Source organism: Crinia signifera, chromosome 1, assembly GCF_055691185.1.
Source record: "Crinia signifera chromosome 1, ASM5569118v1, whole genome shotgun sequence".
In the NCBI taxonomy this organism is placed as follows: domain Eukaryota; kingdom Metazoa; phylum Chordata; class Amphibia; order Anura; family Myobatrachidae; genus Crinia; species Crinia signifera.
This window is the reverse complement of record NC_139217.1, coordinates 248,280,112-248,297,837: the sequence shown is the minus strand read 5'-3', so window position 1 is coordinate 248,297,837 and position 17,726 is coordinate 248,280,112. Positions and strand designations below refer to the sequence as shown.

General features: G+C 45.1%; 1 protein-coding gene across 2 annotated transcripts in view; it reads left to right on the top strand.

Moving 5' to 3' along the window:
- GNE (glucosamine (UDP-N-acetyl)-2-epimerase/N-acetylmannosamine kinase) overlaps nucleotides 1-7,312 on the top strand; it is a 52,977-nt gene extending 45,665 nt beyond the window's left edge. For both annotated transcript variants that reach the window (XM_083179934.1, XM_083179942.1), the window contains exons 9-12: nucleotides 752-973; nucleotides 1,317-1,499; nucleotides 3,317-3,433; nucleotides 4,163-7,312. In XM_083179934.1, coding sequence (XP_083036060.1) covers nucleotides 752-973; nucleotides 1,317-1,499; nucleotides 3,317-3,433; nucleotides 4,163-4,398 — 758 coding nt within the window. In that variant the 3' untranslated portion in view covers nucleotides 4,399-7,312. The remainder of the gene's footprint in view (nucleotides 1-751; nucleotides 974-1,316; nucleotides 1,500-3,316; nucleotides 3,434-4,162) is intronic.
- The last annotated feature ends 10,414 nt before the right edge of the window (nucleotides 7,313-17,726 follow it).

The following is a 17,726-nucleotide window of genomic DNA, read 5'->3' as shown; positions in this document are numbered from 1 at the left end:
CATCCCCCTTTTGAAGTTGCCTCTAATAACATTGTTGCCTTGTATGATAGTCTGTCTAATTCATTATGTTTCTATGGAAGCTTGCTCTCCGAGGGAGATATTTAATCCCGGGTCACGACTGTCGGGCTGGCCCGACAGCCGTGACCCTGTCCTGTTCTTGGCCGGCTCGACTGACAATCTGCAGGTGGAATTCAATGTCTCACCTGCCTAACTCGAAAAAGGGGGGTGTGGCCCGAGAGATTTGTCATGGTTCGTCGAGCCTTGGCCAGTAGCTCGACAATCCATGGCCGTTCCCGGCAGAACGGGCCCGACTGCTTCTAAAGTCGTCCCCTTTCAGCCGAGATCCCACCAGCATTGAACACGGATCTTGGCAGAAAGGGGGCGACTTTAGAAGCAGTCGGTCCCAGTCGCTATTTCTCCCATCGAAAATAGCGGCAGGAGATTGAATACTCCCCTAAAGGTCCATACATACTGGGCGATTATGCCCAGCGTGTATGGACAGGGATGACCGCTGTCATCGCTGGGGGGGAAGCTGCTCAGTGCATACACACTGAGCCGCTTTCTCCCTGCATGGCACTGTCAGCAGGGGGGTGGATGGCTTTGCATAGCGCAGCCCTATACAAAGATGCTCATCTGCTGGTTATACCATACTTTTAGAAATCGAACCTTGCAGCTGCATTATACCTGTATGAAATAGGAAATTTGCATTTATTTCTTTTTTATATATATATATTTTTTTTATATTGCCTAGGTATTTCTACAGGTGGGCGTGTAAACCCACAAGAGGGTGTAGTACTTCATTCTACAAAGTTAATCCAAGAATGGTGCTCAGTTGACCTGCGAACCCCCATATCTGACACACTGCACCTACCAGTGTGGGTGGATAATGATGGAAACTGTGCTGCGTTGGCAGAGAAGAAATTTGGCCAAGGCATAGGGGTGGCAGATTTTGTCACAGTGATTACAGGGACAGGTATGCATTACAGAACTAGGGAACATAAAAGGCGGTGGTCTACTTTAAATGTGTGGTTTGTTTTTAAATGATGCATTGTAATGTATTGAGCTTTTGATCTCCAGTGGTAGTTTATACACTGGCTTGTTGTATGTATATTGGAAGGCTCCATTAGCTATTACATGATTTAAACTCCTGAATTAATTTAAAGATATGTATTTAAATACCACAGTGTTTCTTCGGTGTCTGTAAACCTCAGAAAAGTGTTAGGAAAGGTTGTAAGTGGTTCATTACCACTTTAGCAGTTGAGTAATAGGTGTATCCCCAGACTTGCTAATGTGCTGGTATCTATGTTCTGTTTCAGGTATTGGCGGCGGAGTGATCCATCAGAATGAACTTGTACATGGCAGCTCGTATTGTGCTGGTGAACTAGGCCACATTATGGTGTCTTTAGAAGGACCGGAGTGTATGTGCGGCAGCCGTGGTTGTATTGAAGCATATGCATCTGGAATTGCTCTGCAGAGAGATGCAAAGAACTTGCATGATAGTGAGTCTCCTTATAACTTCTAACAAGGCTAGAAGAGGCTATGGGGGGCATTTACTACAGGATCACATATCGCATTGCGATCTGGGCAGGATTTACCACCCAGGACGGCATTGCAATTTGCAATACTTTTGGCAATGTGTATGTCCCTGCAGCTGCAGAGACAGGGGCTCTGAAAAGAGCCCATCCCTGTGTTCTACTTTACTGGATGCTAGGGGGGGTCTGTCCTGCTGGCCATGCGGTCTGTAGCCCTGGGCTTCTGCCATCTCAGAATGGCAGTAGTCTAGGGACCCACTGCAATGCTGCCCAATGTTGATCCCCGGGCAGCATCACATATCCCCCAAATGTATCAGGAGAGCCCCGAAGCGGCTGGCGGCGGTGCAGGAGGGATCACAGCAGGGACCGGAGATTCCTGCTGCGGCCTCTCCTGATACATTTGGGGGATACTTAATATGTACGGCGAACCCCCAAAAACGAATTGGATGCAAATATTATATGTTAAATAATGGGCCCCTTAATCCTTTATGTAAGCTATAAACTCATTATGTACTGGCCACAGTTGGAGTGCCTTCTTAGAGCTGTTTCCTGTGAATACTTGGGATCTATCACACACTTTATGCTGATAGCAAAGGAAAACCATTAATACAAATTCTATATAAACGTTGCTTCTGAAAAATAACAATTGAATTTCAAGAAATAGTTATACAATTAAATGAGTATACAAATGTTATATTGTACATTGCCGCTTTTCTTCTTGCAAAGTAAAGTGCTGCCACTAGGTGCCAGTCTATCTCTTGTCCTAGTTCAACAAATGCATGCACAGTTCTTCGTTATATACTAATAATCCTTTCACAATACAGCTCTTAAACAGTATATTGCCTTTTTTTTTTTGCTTTTTAAAACGTTTAGAGCTGCAGTGTGAAAGCTCCAGGGTGCTTTACCCGTTTAAGAAATACCGGTATTTCTTATACAGGTAGAAAACAATGTCCTATACGTTTCAGAATCATGAACGTGTCTGAAACGGTATTTAGGAACCTGGTAGTAGTGAGCACTGAGCTGGCTAACGGCGGTGACATACGGGAGTCCGGGGCTCTGGCACACTTATCGCCACGGAGGTCCTGCTCTGTGCATATCTAATGAGTGGGAGCCAGTGCAGTGAATAATTAATGCAGCGGGTCTGCTCATTACATATACAGGGGGTGGGGGCCCACTCATTAAATATTCACTGCTCTGGGTCCCGCTCATTAAATATGCACAGAGCGGGACCTCCGTGGCGATAAGTGTGCCAGAGCCCTTTCTGCCTGCCGGATCCCCCGGACTCCCATATGTCACCCCCCGATAGCCAGCCCCACCCGGGACCTGCCTCCATACTCCCCTCCACCGGACTCCGCCATGTTGCCGGGGCAACCTTACCTCAGGTAAGGCCTCATTGCCGATCAGTGATAGAGTGCTTTCACACCGCAAACCTGCTTATACCTGGTATAATACCGGGTAATATGTGCGTTGGGTAAGGGACATTAACCTGCTTGGACCCGTTTTAAGTAATGTTTTAAATACCGGGTCTAAGCCAGTTTTGAGGTGTGAAAGCAGCATAATATTTGCCATGATCTGCATTTGCAGGTTTTTGTTTTTTATACATTTTTGAGTACATCAGAGCAAAAACTTACCTCCATAACATCATTTGGCGGTTTGAATAATCTGCAATGCTTTGTTAGAAACGTGCTCATTGGCCCCTTATGGAAATGTTATGCTGGAACGGTTAACCCCTAAAATTGCACTAAAAATCTTTTAACATCTGTTCTTTTTCCATTGTTACACAGAGGACTCTCTATTAGTGGAGGGAATGTCCTTAAAGAATGATGAGTCTGTGACAGCTATTCATCTTATCCAAGCAGCAAAACTGGGCAACACCAAAGCCAATGATATTTTGAAGACAGGTACTAAAGTTGAAGTATTGCATAGTTACAAAATAGTTTAGGCTGAAAAAAAGACTTGCGTCCATAAAGTTCAACCTTGAACTAACATAAATTTCTGAGTACTATCAAAACAATATTTCGAATTAAGGGCCCCTTTTAACACTGAGACATACAGTTTGTCCTACTTTCAGTATTTTCAGTATTTAACAAACAGCAGTACGCTTAGTTTACCACTGTTTGCCCCTGTACCAGTTACTCCATTTCAGTTGGCAAGAGTGGTTCCCATTACCAGGAATGGGGACCCAGCAGCAGCCTTTCGTTCTTAAGACTCAAATGTAAGCCATTTATTGCAAAGGAAAAGGAAAAAGTCTATTTAGTAACAATATTAATATCATTTCTTTATTTTTTTTTTTTTTTCAAAATGAAATCATTGATTTAATAGAAAATCCCAAGTACACCTCAAAAAAACAGATTCCCTCATCCTGTGCAATAAATTTGATACTGAAGTTAAGCACTTTTCTTGGATAGTAAATCCAGACAAAACATAAGCATCATATTTTCTCATAGAATAATCAGTCCTTTTTGTATTCATGATTAATATTTACATGACCCCCTTGCAAAGGAAAATGGCTGTCTGTGAGCCACGTGCATTCCTCTGACTACTATTCAGATTCAGAACCTAGAATGTTATTTTTTTTATAATCAGTTTCAGCTAAACTTTTTTTTTTCTTTTTTCTCTCTCTAAAACAGCGGCAACAGCTTTGGGCACTGGGATTGTGAACATCCTTCACACCATAAATCCACAGTTAGTTATCCTCTCCGGTGTCCTAGCAAACCAGTACGTCAGTGTGGTGGAAGAAATGATACAGAAAAGAGGATTAGCATCAGTCCAAGATGTCAGCGTTGTTGTGTCAGACTTAGCTGAGCCAGCTCTACTGGGTGCTGCGAGTATGGTCCTCGACTATACCACCCGCAGAACATTCTAGACTTCTAACAGACTGTGATTCTAGTACCTACCATGTCCATATTACACTTTCTTTGAAGCTTTTGTCTTTGGAAGAAGCTGGATTACATGATCTCAAATGTATCCCTTTTTATGGGTATAAAGTGATTCATCTCTGCTAGATCCCCCCTCCTTATTTAATGACAAGTTGACTTTTTTTATATATATATATATATATAAGGGGGGTAGCATTAAGTAACAGGAGATAGAAGTAATGGTGTGTACACACGGTACAATCCAGCATGAGCTTTTGACTGTATAGTCAAAATCGCATTGGGATCACGTGCAGATCTCACAGGTTTTTTACCTTGCGATCCCGATGCGCGCTCCCGAGACAGCACAAATCCAAAACCCAGATAGACAGGGCAGCAATGACTATATAGTGCGAATCTAAAGCAGATAGCATTAATTATATGTAAATAGCACATGAGTTAGCAAAGATTGCATAGCAAGTCGAATAGCTGCTTTCACACCGCAAAACCTGCTTAGACCAGGTATTTAAAACGGGTCAGAGCAAGTTTAACCCCTTTCACATCGCATGTAAATACCTGGTCTAAAGCAGGTTTGCGGTGTGAAAGCAGCATGAGTCATCCCGGACATGCGCTGGGGAGTGACCTCTTGGAGGTATAGAGAGAGGGGATCAGGCACCAGAGCCCACAAGACTGCCAGCAGGAGCTCCCGCACTGCAGGCAGGGAGGAGAGCTGCAGGACGCTGGAAGGGTACGGGTAGGGGGTCTGACACTGAGCATTAGCTGAGCCAGCGCAGTGCATATTTAATGAGTCAGCCACTCATTACATATGCACATATGTAATGAGCGGCTCATTACATATGTGCATATGTAATGTACAGTCTGAATGGGGCATAGGTGTGTGCACACCATAATCCATGCAAGTTTTTTATTTGTTTATTGCGACATGTGCAGTGGATGAAGTCTCTGCATATTAAGACATTTGACGCAAAAGACCAAATAGCCCTGCCTGTGTATTTGGTGCAATTGTTTTATGTGAACAGGAGAGAACATGTATTTAAAGTGTATTTTGAGAAGTGAACCAAATCTTTTTATATGTTTAGCTTCCTCATGGTGAAGCATCATTTGAAATACCTATGGAATCTTTCTAATTTATATCTACATATGATTTTATTTATATTATGTACAGCTAGTGTAGAATGTCACCACAACAGTGCTTTCTCAAATATGAGATAATTAGTCTGTTTATATTGTTCTTTGATAGAAGTCTGTAAATAATCACGCTTTGTAATCTTGGGGTTGTTGTTTTGTAAATGACAATTACTATATATGAAAAACAGTGAGCGTGTTCTTTTAGAACATTGTTTCACATCACTTCACACGCTTACATCTTTTTCATGTACAGTATATATTAAATTGCATTCAATGTTGTATGAACCTGGTATGAAAAGGATTATACCCTCTGCACTTATGGGGTACATTTAAGTTTAGGGGTTTTAAACTAGAGATGTTGCCCATAGCAACCAAAAGGTTTCTAGGTAGAATCTGGTTGCTAGTAGCAACATCTCCACTTCTAAAAAACCCACACTAGTAAAAATACAACTTTTATTAAATGCAAATTTTTTTTTTTTTATTATTATTCTAGTTTGTAAGCATTCAAATACGCTTTATTGTTCACATAACAGAATACCCTATTACACTTACTCTCCAATCAATAGATATGCATGCAAATTACAACACTGACGTGGCTGTTGATCAGAGTAATGGTGCCAATACACATATGCGATTGGTTATGATTCAACAGATCAATGCGTTCTGCCATTGCATCCGATCGCATTTTATGGTGTCCAAGTGCTTTTTTACAGCACCCGATGTTGCATCGATGTAGCGGAGCACTGTGCAGGAGGACTGGCGGGCGGCGGTAATCAAACTGGCCGCCAAGTCTTTTGAAATGTGTGGGGTTTTTTGTTTTTTTTTATTCTGCCGACCGCCACTGACTGGTGACGCCTGCTCTGCGAAACCAATTCCCCTCACCAGCACTCCTGCTGATCGCATTGCGAGTGATCACTTCGACCACTGGGCATGCGTATCGCGTCACATGGTACATAAAATGTGCATACAATTATTCGATTTATCGAATAGATGTGGTTGAAATTGAATGATTGTATACAATATCTCATAATTGTATGGGTTACATAAAGGTGACCATACACATTACAATAATTGCATGCATTTTGAACTACATCACATCACATTCGATTTGCATGCGATGCGATCCGAAGCTAGTTCAAAAAGTATGTGCAGCGCATACTTTTGGTCTGTGCGATGGGATGTGCGCTCTAAATGCCAATGCATGCAATGCTGATAATTGCATTAGAAACTTTGATCTTTGTAATTATGAAACACGTTACCAGAATGTTTACTAATTTAAAATATATATATTTTTACTGATTTGTAGAGCTAATTTTTTTTTGTACCATTAAATCTTCCACTATGTTGTGGTATTGGATTTAATGGGAAAATGAGGTTCAACTAAATAGTATTTTTAAGTATGCATTGTTAATGTTGCCAGATTTTTAGTAAACTTAGTAGCTGTTTTACACCCCCTGGCAGCCCTGAGACCAGAAGCCCCTTCTGTCATGGCATTTTTCTGTGCTTGCATTGTATGCCTATAATATTACTTACACCTCTCCTACTCATGGCTTTCTTTTTTATTAAATACCAAATATTACAACCAGGTAATAGTTCTAAATGAAAGAATCTGTCTACATTCCACCTACTTTACTGTATTTGATAATGTATCAAAAATTGTATTGTACAAATTAATTTTTAGTGTTAGTAAACACTACATATTTTCTTCAGACCATGTTATTTCATGAAATGTCAGTGACTGTAAATAAAATGACTATTTAAAAAATGTGTATTAAAATTTATATTCATTAAATAGTCTCATTATTGTGAGATTTGTATTATCAGTAGTGAAACTCCCAGAGGAAATGGAGGCTCCAGCCCTGAAGGGGCAGATTCATGTAAAGCAGCACCTGTGTGGTTCATATCAGGATCAAAGTGTGACCATTGGATTGGAGCTCTGTGGGGCACCAGTAGGGAATTGGCTCTGCTAACACCTGCAATAGGGGACACAGGATGGCCTCTGAGATGATGCACCAGTGAATGTTGACCCACACCGTATTTGTGTTGGAAGGCACCAAACTCCAGCTTCCTTCTGAGCGACAGAGATACCTATGCCCCTATAATGAAGACATGTCTAAATATGTATAATTGTAAAACTGTCAATCTATGTTAGTTGCAACGATAATAGTAATATAATTTATAAATAATTATAAAACTCCTGGTTAAGGTCTTGTACTGGTAACCCGGGTCGAGGGACCCAGGTCCCATTTACACTATAGGGAGGAGGCAGCGTGCTGACATCACATCGGGCGGGGGGATGTGCTGACATCACATCGGGCGGGTGTATGGGGTTCCTCCCGGGACTGACCAGTCTCCAAATCCCGGGTGCAACCGGGCATTTGCAATGTAAAAGGGGTATAATTCAGTTTACTTGATTAAGTCTCAAATAAAACTGTCCCTGCCACTTCACATTACAGACACAGGGCCAGATGCTCTAAGCCAGTGGTCGCCAACCCGTCGCTCGCGAGCTACCGGTAGCTCGCCTGAGCGAAACGGGTGGCTCGACCACTGCTGCCTGCCCGGTCCGCCCGCCTGCCCGCTGTTGCCGCAGGCTTGCGGCGCTATAGCCGCCGCCTTGCCCCGCTACAGCCGCCGTCAGCTTCCCCCCCCCCCCCCCCCCCCCCGCTTTAGTCCTTGTACGGGGAGTCGGGACCAGAGGAGACAGCAGGCGCTAGAAGTCATATTTGACCTCTAGCGTCTGACAGGGAGCACCGCGCTAAGCGCTCCCGGCACTTCCGGGTAACGCTGCAGCGCTGTGTTCACTGTCAGATCTGCAAATATGACTTCTAGCATGGTGTGGGGGGCTCCATAAGCCAGCCAGATGATGGAGCTGAGCTGAGCTCCGAACGCGGCAGCAGCAGCAATGACTAATTTATTTATTGTAGTGAAACTGCCCACTATGCCCATTTGAAGACGGGCATAGTGGAGGGGGCAAGCAGTGACCCCCTTATCAATGAGCATTAACCCCTGGCAACAAAAATGAACCCCAGGTAATTTACATTTTTTTAGGTACTTATGAGTTATCTGGGCGCCCGATTTTTTGATTGTATGCCTTAAGTTAAGGCATACAATCAGATGCGATGCGATATCGCATCGCATGCGACCATCGGATGCGATGACCCGATTTTTCCATAGGAATCAATGTTAAAATGGACAGAGTCCATTTTAACATGGAATTCAATGTGAAAAAGGGGTCCTCTTCATACCCCTACTATCCAAGTGGGCATGGAGTTGGATATAAACCTGTGGCGAGCGTAGCGAGGCGAGCGAAGCGAGCCCCGCGAGGGGACGGTATTCTATGTCCCCTCGCGGGGCTCGCTACGCTCGCCACGCTTCGGGCGTGCCCACTTGGATAGTAGGGGTATGAAAAGGACCCCTTTTTCCCATTGAATTCCATGTTAAAATGGACTCTGTCCATTTTAACATTGATTCCTATGGAAAAATCGGGTCATCGCATCGCATCCGATGGTCGCATGCGATGCGATGTGCCCGATCCGACCCGATTTAGAAATCGGGCGCCCGGATAACTCATAAGTACCTTTTTTTATTAGCCTTACTGTGGGACATTGTGTGCAATATGTGTAATGGGCATCATTTGTGTGGCACAAGTTTAATGAGCATCAAGGTGTGGGGCATATGTATAATGGAGTATCACGGTGTGGCATATGTATAATGGTGCATCACGGTGTGTGGCATATGTATAATGAAGTATCACGGTGTGGCATATGTATAATGGTGCATCACGGTGTGGGGCATATGTATAATGGAGTATCACGGTGTGGCATATGTATAATGGTGCATCACGGTGTGGGGCATATGTATAATGGTGCATCACGGTGTGGGGCATATGTATAATGGGTATCACGGACTGCACTATTGTGGTCATGTGTATCACACCCCCATTTTCCATGGCCGCACCCCATGTGGCTACAGCTCTTAGAGAGCTGACTATGCCCCCATAGCGGAAAAAATGGGGGATGTAGCCTCGCAGGAGTTCCACGGTAGTAGCTGAACCTTCTAATTTTTGGCGCCTGCCTACGGCACGCGCAGATGACTTCTCCTCTGCCTCCAGTGTTGGGAGGTATGTTTTGGGGCATTGCATTGTGTGGCATAATGTGTCTGGGGCATTACAGTTTGTGGCATTATGTGTAAAGGGCATTTTTTGGGATATTATGCAGATTTTAAATTTTTTTTTACTTTAGTAGCTCTTCGGGCGGTTTATTTTGTCGCGAGTAGCTCCCGACCCAAAAAAGGTTGGAGACCACTGCTCTAAGCTTTAAAAGTGATAAACAGCCAGCCAATCAGCTCCTGCCTGACATTTTTCAAACACCGTCTGTGACACAGCAGGAAGGAGCTGGTTGTTTATCACTCTCCATCTTATCACTTTTGAAGCTTAGTGAATCTGGCCCAGAGTCCAGGCTACCATTTACAGTACAGTACCTATAGGAAATAAGTTTACCTTGTCATGTCTTTCCTTTGTCACATTGCACCATGGAAAATAAAATCAATGAAAAATAAACTTTACATCATTTGAATCACAACATTTAACTAATGAAACAAGAAGGGAATAGTTCTGGAAATTAATAATGAAAAACTGAAATAACAAGACAGGAAATGTCTTGTAAAGTCCACTTTTGGTGCAATTACAGCAGAGGGCCACCGGTTTTCCTCCAGAATTTGAGTGTATTTGGTAGCTTACGCCTTCCCTTGAAAAATGCCTTTTTGATTATTATAAGTTATTTATATACCAAACACAGGGATTCCTAGACCCTTCTGGTTTGAGTGGTGTGCAGTGTTTGTTTTTTGCCAAACCGTACTTGGAGCTCAGTCCCAAATTATGATATCTTGCTTTCTTCTGACCAAACAACCTTTTATTTATATTTACTGTAGATAATATTTTTAACAGCTCAGTTTGGGACACTGACACGCATGCGCGCACACACAATCACCTGCTCCGAATAACAGCTCCAAGCAGCAGGAATTTCAGAAACCCAGCAGATTCTTTGTGATGAGCAACTGCCTGCCTATAATCTATGCATGGCTTTTAACTATTGGTATCAGAATCTTTCAAGTGCAATTAGCAAAGAAGGCTATAAAGACTGTACAGCACTTTTTCTAAAGAGATTTTACTGTTGCCACGATGCTATACAGCCAACACTTACGAGATAATTGGTCTGTCTGCATCTTAGCCATAAAGACTTGTAAGTCCTTCAAAGTTGCCTGTAGTATCTTGGTAGTTTCCTTAATCCTGGATCTGGTATCCAGTTTGAACAGTACAGAACTCAGTTTGAGAGAGAAAAGAGCCCCTTAACCCTTTCAGGTCCAACGTCTAGTTAGGCTCAACAGCCCTAGTGCTACTAGCAGATCCAGTGGTGAGCCACTTTAAAATATTAACATTAACATCGTTCAACATTAAATGCAGACCATTTTTGAATAAAAAAAAATACAATTAATTTAAACCAGACAGTTTGCATTCAAAATTTTTTGGGGTAATTGAAAGGGTTAAATTATTTTTGTATCCTAATGTGTCTTTCCACGCTTTATCCTGGATCCCTTTTCAAAGAGCGTTTCCAACTATGGTGAATTATTTGCATTACCATGCACTACTAGTAGTGGAGTGATCAAGGCAGTAGTGAGTTTCCCATGAGGCATGGGGGGTGCCTACTTGTTGGGGGGCAGCACTTACATGCTTGTTTTACTACTGTTAATGGAAAGTTTAAACTTAAATGGGTAGGGCATGCACAGACATCCCCTGGAACTGTCCTTTTTAAAAAGAAAAGGTCTAAAGGTGCGTACACACGGGGGCGATTTTGTCCAAAATCGCGGGAAATATGGTCGCTGAGCGACCATATTGCCCGCAATAGGAGTGTGCACCGGCGATATATTGCCGGGTGCGCGCTCCCGTTTTTGCCCCTGTGGTGATCGCTGGTCGCAGGAACATGCTCCTGCGACCAGCTGATTACCACTGCCGGGCTCCCCCGGGCAGTTTCTTTTTCATCAGCGACCATCTCTGGTCGCTGATGAACAGGAGAAACTGAGCAATATATTGCTCAGCCATATATTGCTCAGCAATATATGGCTGAGCAATATATCTCCCCCGTGTGTACACAGCATTAGTTAATTGGGGGGGAGGGGCAACGCCGTCTGAACAGCATTGTGGTCCCTAGGCAAAGTAATGCACTGGGGCCCCTACTGAAGTAATACAAACATAGCTTCCTACGGTGTCTCTTCACCTGCTATCAACCACCCAGCAATTAGCATGCTCACAGAGACTGTTTGGCTGGAGGCTGGGAGAGAATGTTTACCAGCAGTCCTGATTTTGTGTAATGTATGATGAAAGCAGCCCACCAGTAATCTCTACTAGCCACACAAGAAACTCTGAATACACCAGCAAACCCCTGCTCGAGGGCCCCTAGAATTGTGGTACCCTAGGAAGGCTGCCCAGTAAGCCTATGTGTTAAGATGGCCCTGGGGCAGGGGCCCTGTTTATGTTTAATTGCAAATCCTCAAATGAGAGCTTAGAACCAAACAATGTAAATAATAGGAAGAGAGGGGGCGACAATTTCTGCTGCGCCAAAGTGTGCCCCTGCCTCAAGGAATAGTTTTTTTCTGAGGTAATTCAACTACTATAATTGATGTGAGATGGTGGCCAATTTGCCTGTAACTTGAACAGCAATGTCAAGGCTGTACATGAAAAGGTTACAATAGTTACTCTAAAGCAGACCATACACCTAAATATTACTGGGTATATTTACTAAAGTGCAAGTTTTTAGAAGTGGAGATTCTATCCGTTCTCTTCTAGATAAATAAGCAGAATTTCACAAATGGTGATTTTGTAAAGTTTGTTAAATCCATTTGGTTGAACCAGTTTGTCTGAAGTACTGTTTTTGTTGGCTTTCTTGCATTTTGGAACAAATGGCAATTGTCGTTTGCTCCCATATATTACCAGGTTTTTGTTCCAGCCAACCAACTAATTGGCTAGTTGGAAAGGTAATCTTTTAGATGTCTTACCAGTTTATGTCAGTGGTTCTTCTCCTCCTCAACCCTCATGTTTTCCAAAACTACTTAGATCAGGCATGGCCAAACTATGCCCCTCCAGCTGTTGTGAAACTACAAGTCCCATCATGCCTTTTGCTATTAGGAAATGCTAAGACTCTGGCAAGGCATGCTGGGATGTTTAGTTTCACAACAGCTGGGATGTTTAGTTTCACATAGTTTGGACATGCCTGACTTAGATAATGTTTTTAGGATTGCTGTTTTTGGAATCAGTTGGGATATTTACTGACCCAGCAAAATAGATCAAATCACTTGTGCATGATTCTAGAAATCGACTTGACCAGTTAGTAATTTAGGTACTTGTTTCCTAGCACGGCCACAATCGCGTCCATCGTGTACCTTAAAGTTAAGGTACACGATGAATGCGATGGACCCGATTTCCTTTGAAATCAGGTCCATTTTGCCGAAAAAGGCAAAATCGGGGGCATCGCGTCGGTCGCGTGCATTAACATGTCCCCCAACGCGATGGACGCGATTTTGCCATAGGCTTCAATGTTAAAATATTTTTAACATTGAAATCAGGAGCATCGCGTCGGTCATGTGCCATTATAATGGCACAAGATGAGATGGACTTGATTAAGTCCATCTCACATAGGAAACAATGTGAAATGGGCCAATATGACCCATTTCACATTGTATATGGCCCCGTCATGGTGTAAAAGTAACGCAACCCCATTGTGAGAGTCACCCCACGATTGACGCCAACCCGAAGCGTGGCGAGTGCACGCATATACCTGTGAAGTTATACGCGTCCCCTCACGGGGCTCGCTGTGCTCGCCACGCTTCGGGCTCGCTGCGCTCGCCATGCTTTATATTCTCAACTCCACGCCGACGTGGATAGTAGGGGTATGAAAAGGTAGGAGGACGCGCACCGCTGCGCTCCCCACGCTTCGGGTTGGCGTCAATCGTGGGGTGACGTTGAGGGGGTAAAATTGGGGGTCTGGGGAATACTTTACATTGAATCCAATGTAAAATAGGGTCCATGGGGCCCTATTCACATTTGATTCAATGTAAAAATCGCGTCTGTCGCATCGCATGCGATTTGGTCACATGCGATGCGACCGACGCGATTTTTCCGACACGATCACCCCGATACAAATCGGTGTGGCTGTGCTAGGAAACAAGTACCGTAATTTACACCAATCTTTAACTCTTTCAGATTTTGTATAGGTCTTATCTTTACTTTCATGTTGAGGATTATGATGTGTAAATAAAGCTGGAAGAAGTTTAATTATATTTTTCTTCTTCTTTTCTCAATATTATTTTCAAGTATCCCCAACAGGTCTGCAGCGTACCTCCAGGGTTCATGTACCCTAGGTTTGGAACCACTGTTTTACATCCTTGCACATATGTACAGTATGTTGTACATGGATCATTTAGATATAACCCTTTTCTCCTTACCCTCACTAGCCATATTCTATTAAGCAGCAGCACCATTCATGAATGGATTTATTTACAATATATAAATGTAGCAGTTCTGTACATACAAATTTGAATGGCAAATATAAGGCATACACCAGCGGTGTCCAAACTTTTTGCGACGAGGGCCAGATTTGGTGAAGTGTAAATGTGTGGGGGCCGACTATTCAGCCTGACATTCTTTGAATCATTAATCACATCAGAATGGTCCCCAACTCTGCCCCCATTCACTGTATGTTCCCCAGCCTGCCCCTCCTTCACTGTATGTCACCCATTCACTGTATGTTCCCCATTATCAGAATAGTCCCCCACTCTGCCCCCATTCACTCTATGTTCCCCAGCCTGCCCCTTCACTGTATTTCCCCCAGCCTGCCCCCATTCACTGTATGTTCCCCACTCTGCACCCATTCACTCTGTCTCTTAATGTCCATCAGTGCCTCCAGTCATTGTATGTCCCCAAGCCTGACCCTCCTTCACTGTATGACCCCCATTCACTATGTACCCCACTCTGCCCACATTCACTGCATGTCCCCCAGCCTGCCCCTGCTCCCCCTTCTCTGAATGGCCATCACTGCCTCCATTCACTGTATGTCCCCCAGCCTGACCCTCCTTCACTGTATGCCCCCCACTCTGCCCCCTCCCTTCTCTGTATTTTTCCCAACCCCTTGTGTGAGCCAGAGGAAGGAGAGGCAAAGAAGGCACTGCAAGGACAGGAGATGCTTGGGCTCCCGCTGCTGCCCTCCTCCGCTCTGCATGTTACGGGAGAAAGCTTCCCCCTTGCTGCCCCCCTCCCCAAACACTGCTGTCACTGTGATTGTGGAGTAGGGTGATATACGATTGCAGCAGCAGGGGTAGGATGCCAAACACATCTGACTGGCGGCCGGCACCTCCTTACTGCAGCAGACAGTGGCGTAGCTACGTTTTGGGCGCCCCCCCGCCGTTAGGGGGGGGCGCCCATACCCACCCCCAGCCGCCGCCCCGTCAAGCACCCACCACCCCCGCCTCGCCGCCCATGCTAACCCCCTCCCCCGCAGTCTTACCTATCGCGCTGGTCCCGGCAGCTCCGTTCTTCTGCTGAGGACCACCACAAAATGGCCGCTCCCATACAGCGGACAGTTTCAGAGAACAGTGTGCTATATGGGGGCGGCCATTTTGTGGTGGTCCTCATCAGAAAAACGGAGCCGCCGGGACCAGCGAGAAACGTAAGTCTGCGGGGGATTGGGGGGGGGGGTAACTATAGCACCGCAGCCCCCGGCGCCCCCACATGCACAGCGCCCCACCGCGGTGGCGGGGCAGCGGTGCTATAGTTACGCCCCTGGCAGCAGACAGCAAGGTAAAGGCGCGCTCGCTGGGGCCCCAACTTTAGTGTCCTGTGCTGTGCTTCCCACATCTTATGCTCTGCCCGCTTCAAGCTGGAGGCTGTGGACCGCTTGAAAGGACAGCACAGGCCGCAATTGGCCCCCGGGCCTGACTTTGGACATGCCTGCCATACACCATAAAACTATATACTGGTGCTAGATAACTAAATGCTGAGAAATAGTGGTTTTGCTATTTGACAATTTTAGCACCTGAGAATGTTCTTAAAGCTGATCATATACCTGAATAGTCTCTGTCCAACCAACTGCTAGTTGGAATGAAATTCTGGTAAGGTATGGGAGCAAGTGGCAATCAGTCCTTGGCTCCCAAATGCTGTAAAATGTACAGAAGTGGTTAATGGACTGGTCTGACAGTTTTCCAGTGTTTGGGAGCAAATGACCAGTTGTCCTCTGTTCCCTTACATTACCAGATTTCTGTTGCAAACAGCAACATTGGTTGGTTTAACAGATAATCTGATGTATTTCATTTTTGTGCAGAATCACCTGATAGGTGAATTTGGTCCACACTGTTTTTGTTCGAAGTCTTAGTGGAACTAAAAGTCCAAGCAGGCCCTTAAATGCCCTGCATGCGGGGATTTGTGCCAGTCTTCAGCCTGGGGGTGGGTCTTGAGTAAGGAAAGCACACTTGGTTTCGCCCAACTCAAGATCACCCCCTCCCTTGCAAGGGGATACAGTAGTTCAACAACAGCTGGAGTGTCAAAGTTAGCCATCCACTCCACTAGGGCGCGGTGGGAGAATAAAATAGTGTGCCGAGCGTAGCGAGGTACCGTACCTGAAGGATGCCAGCACAGCGGTGCACTTTTTTAGTGTCCATGTTGACTGTCGCCATGCGGGTCCCAAAAAAAGTGAAATACTCCATGTCGACCTTTTGACCTAATGCTTGTGTCGACCTAATGACCCTGTCAACCTAACCCCATGTTGACATTCAGTCATGTCGACCTTCAGTCATGTTGACCTAGTGGTGTCGACCTAATGCTTGTCGACCTAGTTGCTATTTAATGATCCATACCCCTTGCAAGCACCTGTGTGATATCACTTAGTTGAGGATCTGCCAGTATATAGTCCTGTGAGTTCTGTGCGAACCCTAGGATAAATCTCATCTTGCTCTGTTGATTTTTTTTTTTTTGCTTTTGCTATCCCTCTTATGGATCTCCTGTAGTGAAATCTATATTTAGATCTAGTGAGCTCCTCTCATATGTGGTGCCTGCAGGGCCACTGGGGGGGTGGTAGTGTGGAGCAGGGACCCCTGGATGGAGGTGAGTGGCGGTCACTAACATCCCTCACCCCCGGAGTAGCACGGCGACCGTATTTCCACCACCCCCCCCCCCCCCTCCCCCATGATCCGCACGCCGGCTGGGATTTTGGGATTGGGCAGCACATGTTAATGCTGGGTGGCGCTGAGCACTTGGCTCACCCTCAGACGCTGCCCGACTGAGTGGCTGTACATGGTGCAGGTGGAGGAAGATGTCAGTCAGTCACACTGCACCGGGACTGAACTGCACATAGCGCAGCGTGTACTCCCTCCTGCCCGCTAAGCCAGACCTCCAGCTCTCACTCCCACCCACTGAGCTAGGCCCGAGCTCCTGCCCGCTGACGGCGCTCAGCTCCTGCTGAAGACCCCTCGCTTAGTCGCTGTACCTCCCTTCCACCAGTCAGCCCACAGGCTGCATCATCCCCCCCCCCCCCCCCCCCCCCCCACAGCGGCCATATCCCCCCCCCACACACACACACCCGTGGTGTGGGTGGGCGCCGGGGTGCCTGGGGCGCCCCGATGCCTTGCACCGGCACTGGGTGCCTGTAGGTTCTACTACCTGTTCCTCCCTAGTAAAGACAGATGAAAAAGATGTATTTAACAGTTCAGGTTTATCTTTATCCTCAGTAATGTGATTTCTGTTAACACTGGTTAAGGGGCCTATGGTCTCCTTCCTTAATCTTTTGCTATTTATGTATTTAAAAAACTTTGGGGGATTTGTTCTGCTTTCATTGGCTAATCGCTTTTCAGTTTCCCTTTCAGCTGCTTTAATTTCCTGTTTACGAATTGTATTTAATTCTTTGTAGTTAGTGAATGCCTCATCCCCATTAGCCTTGTATATTTTAAATGCTCTCCTTATTGCTTCCCTAACTTTTTTGTTCAACCATTTGTTCTTTTGATATTACTCTTATTTCCCTTTGGGATAAATGTAGGTACTTGTGTATTTGCAGGGCGCCAAATTTACATAGGTAGGGCACCATAGGAAAATCGCATCGCATGCAAATTTTCTGTGCAATGTGATTTTTCATTGTATAAGCACCCATACCAT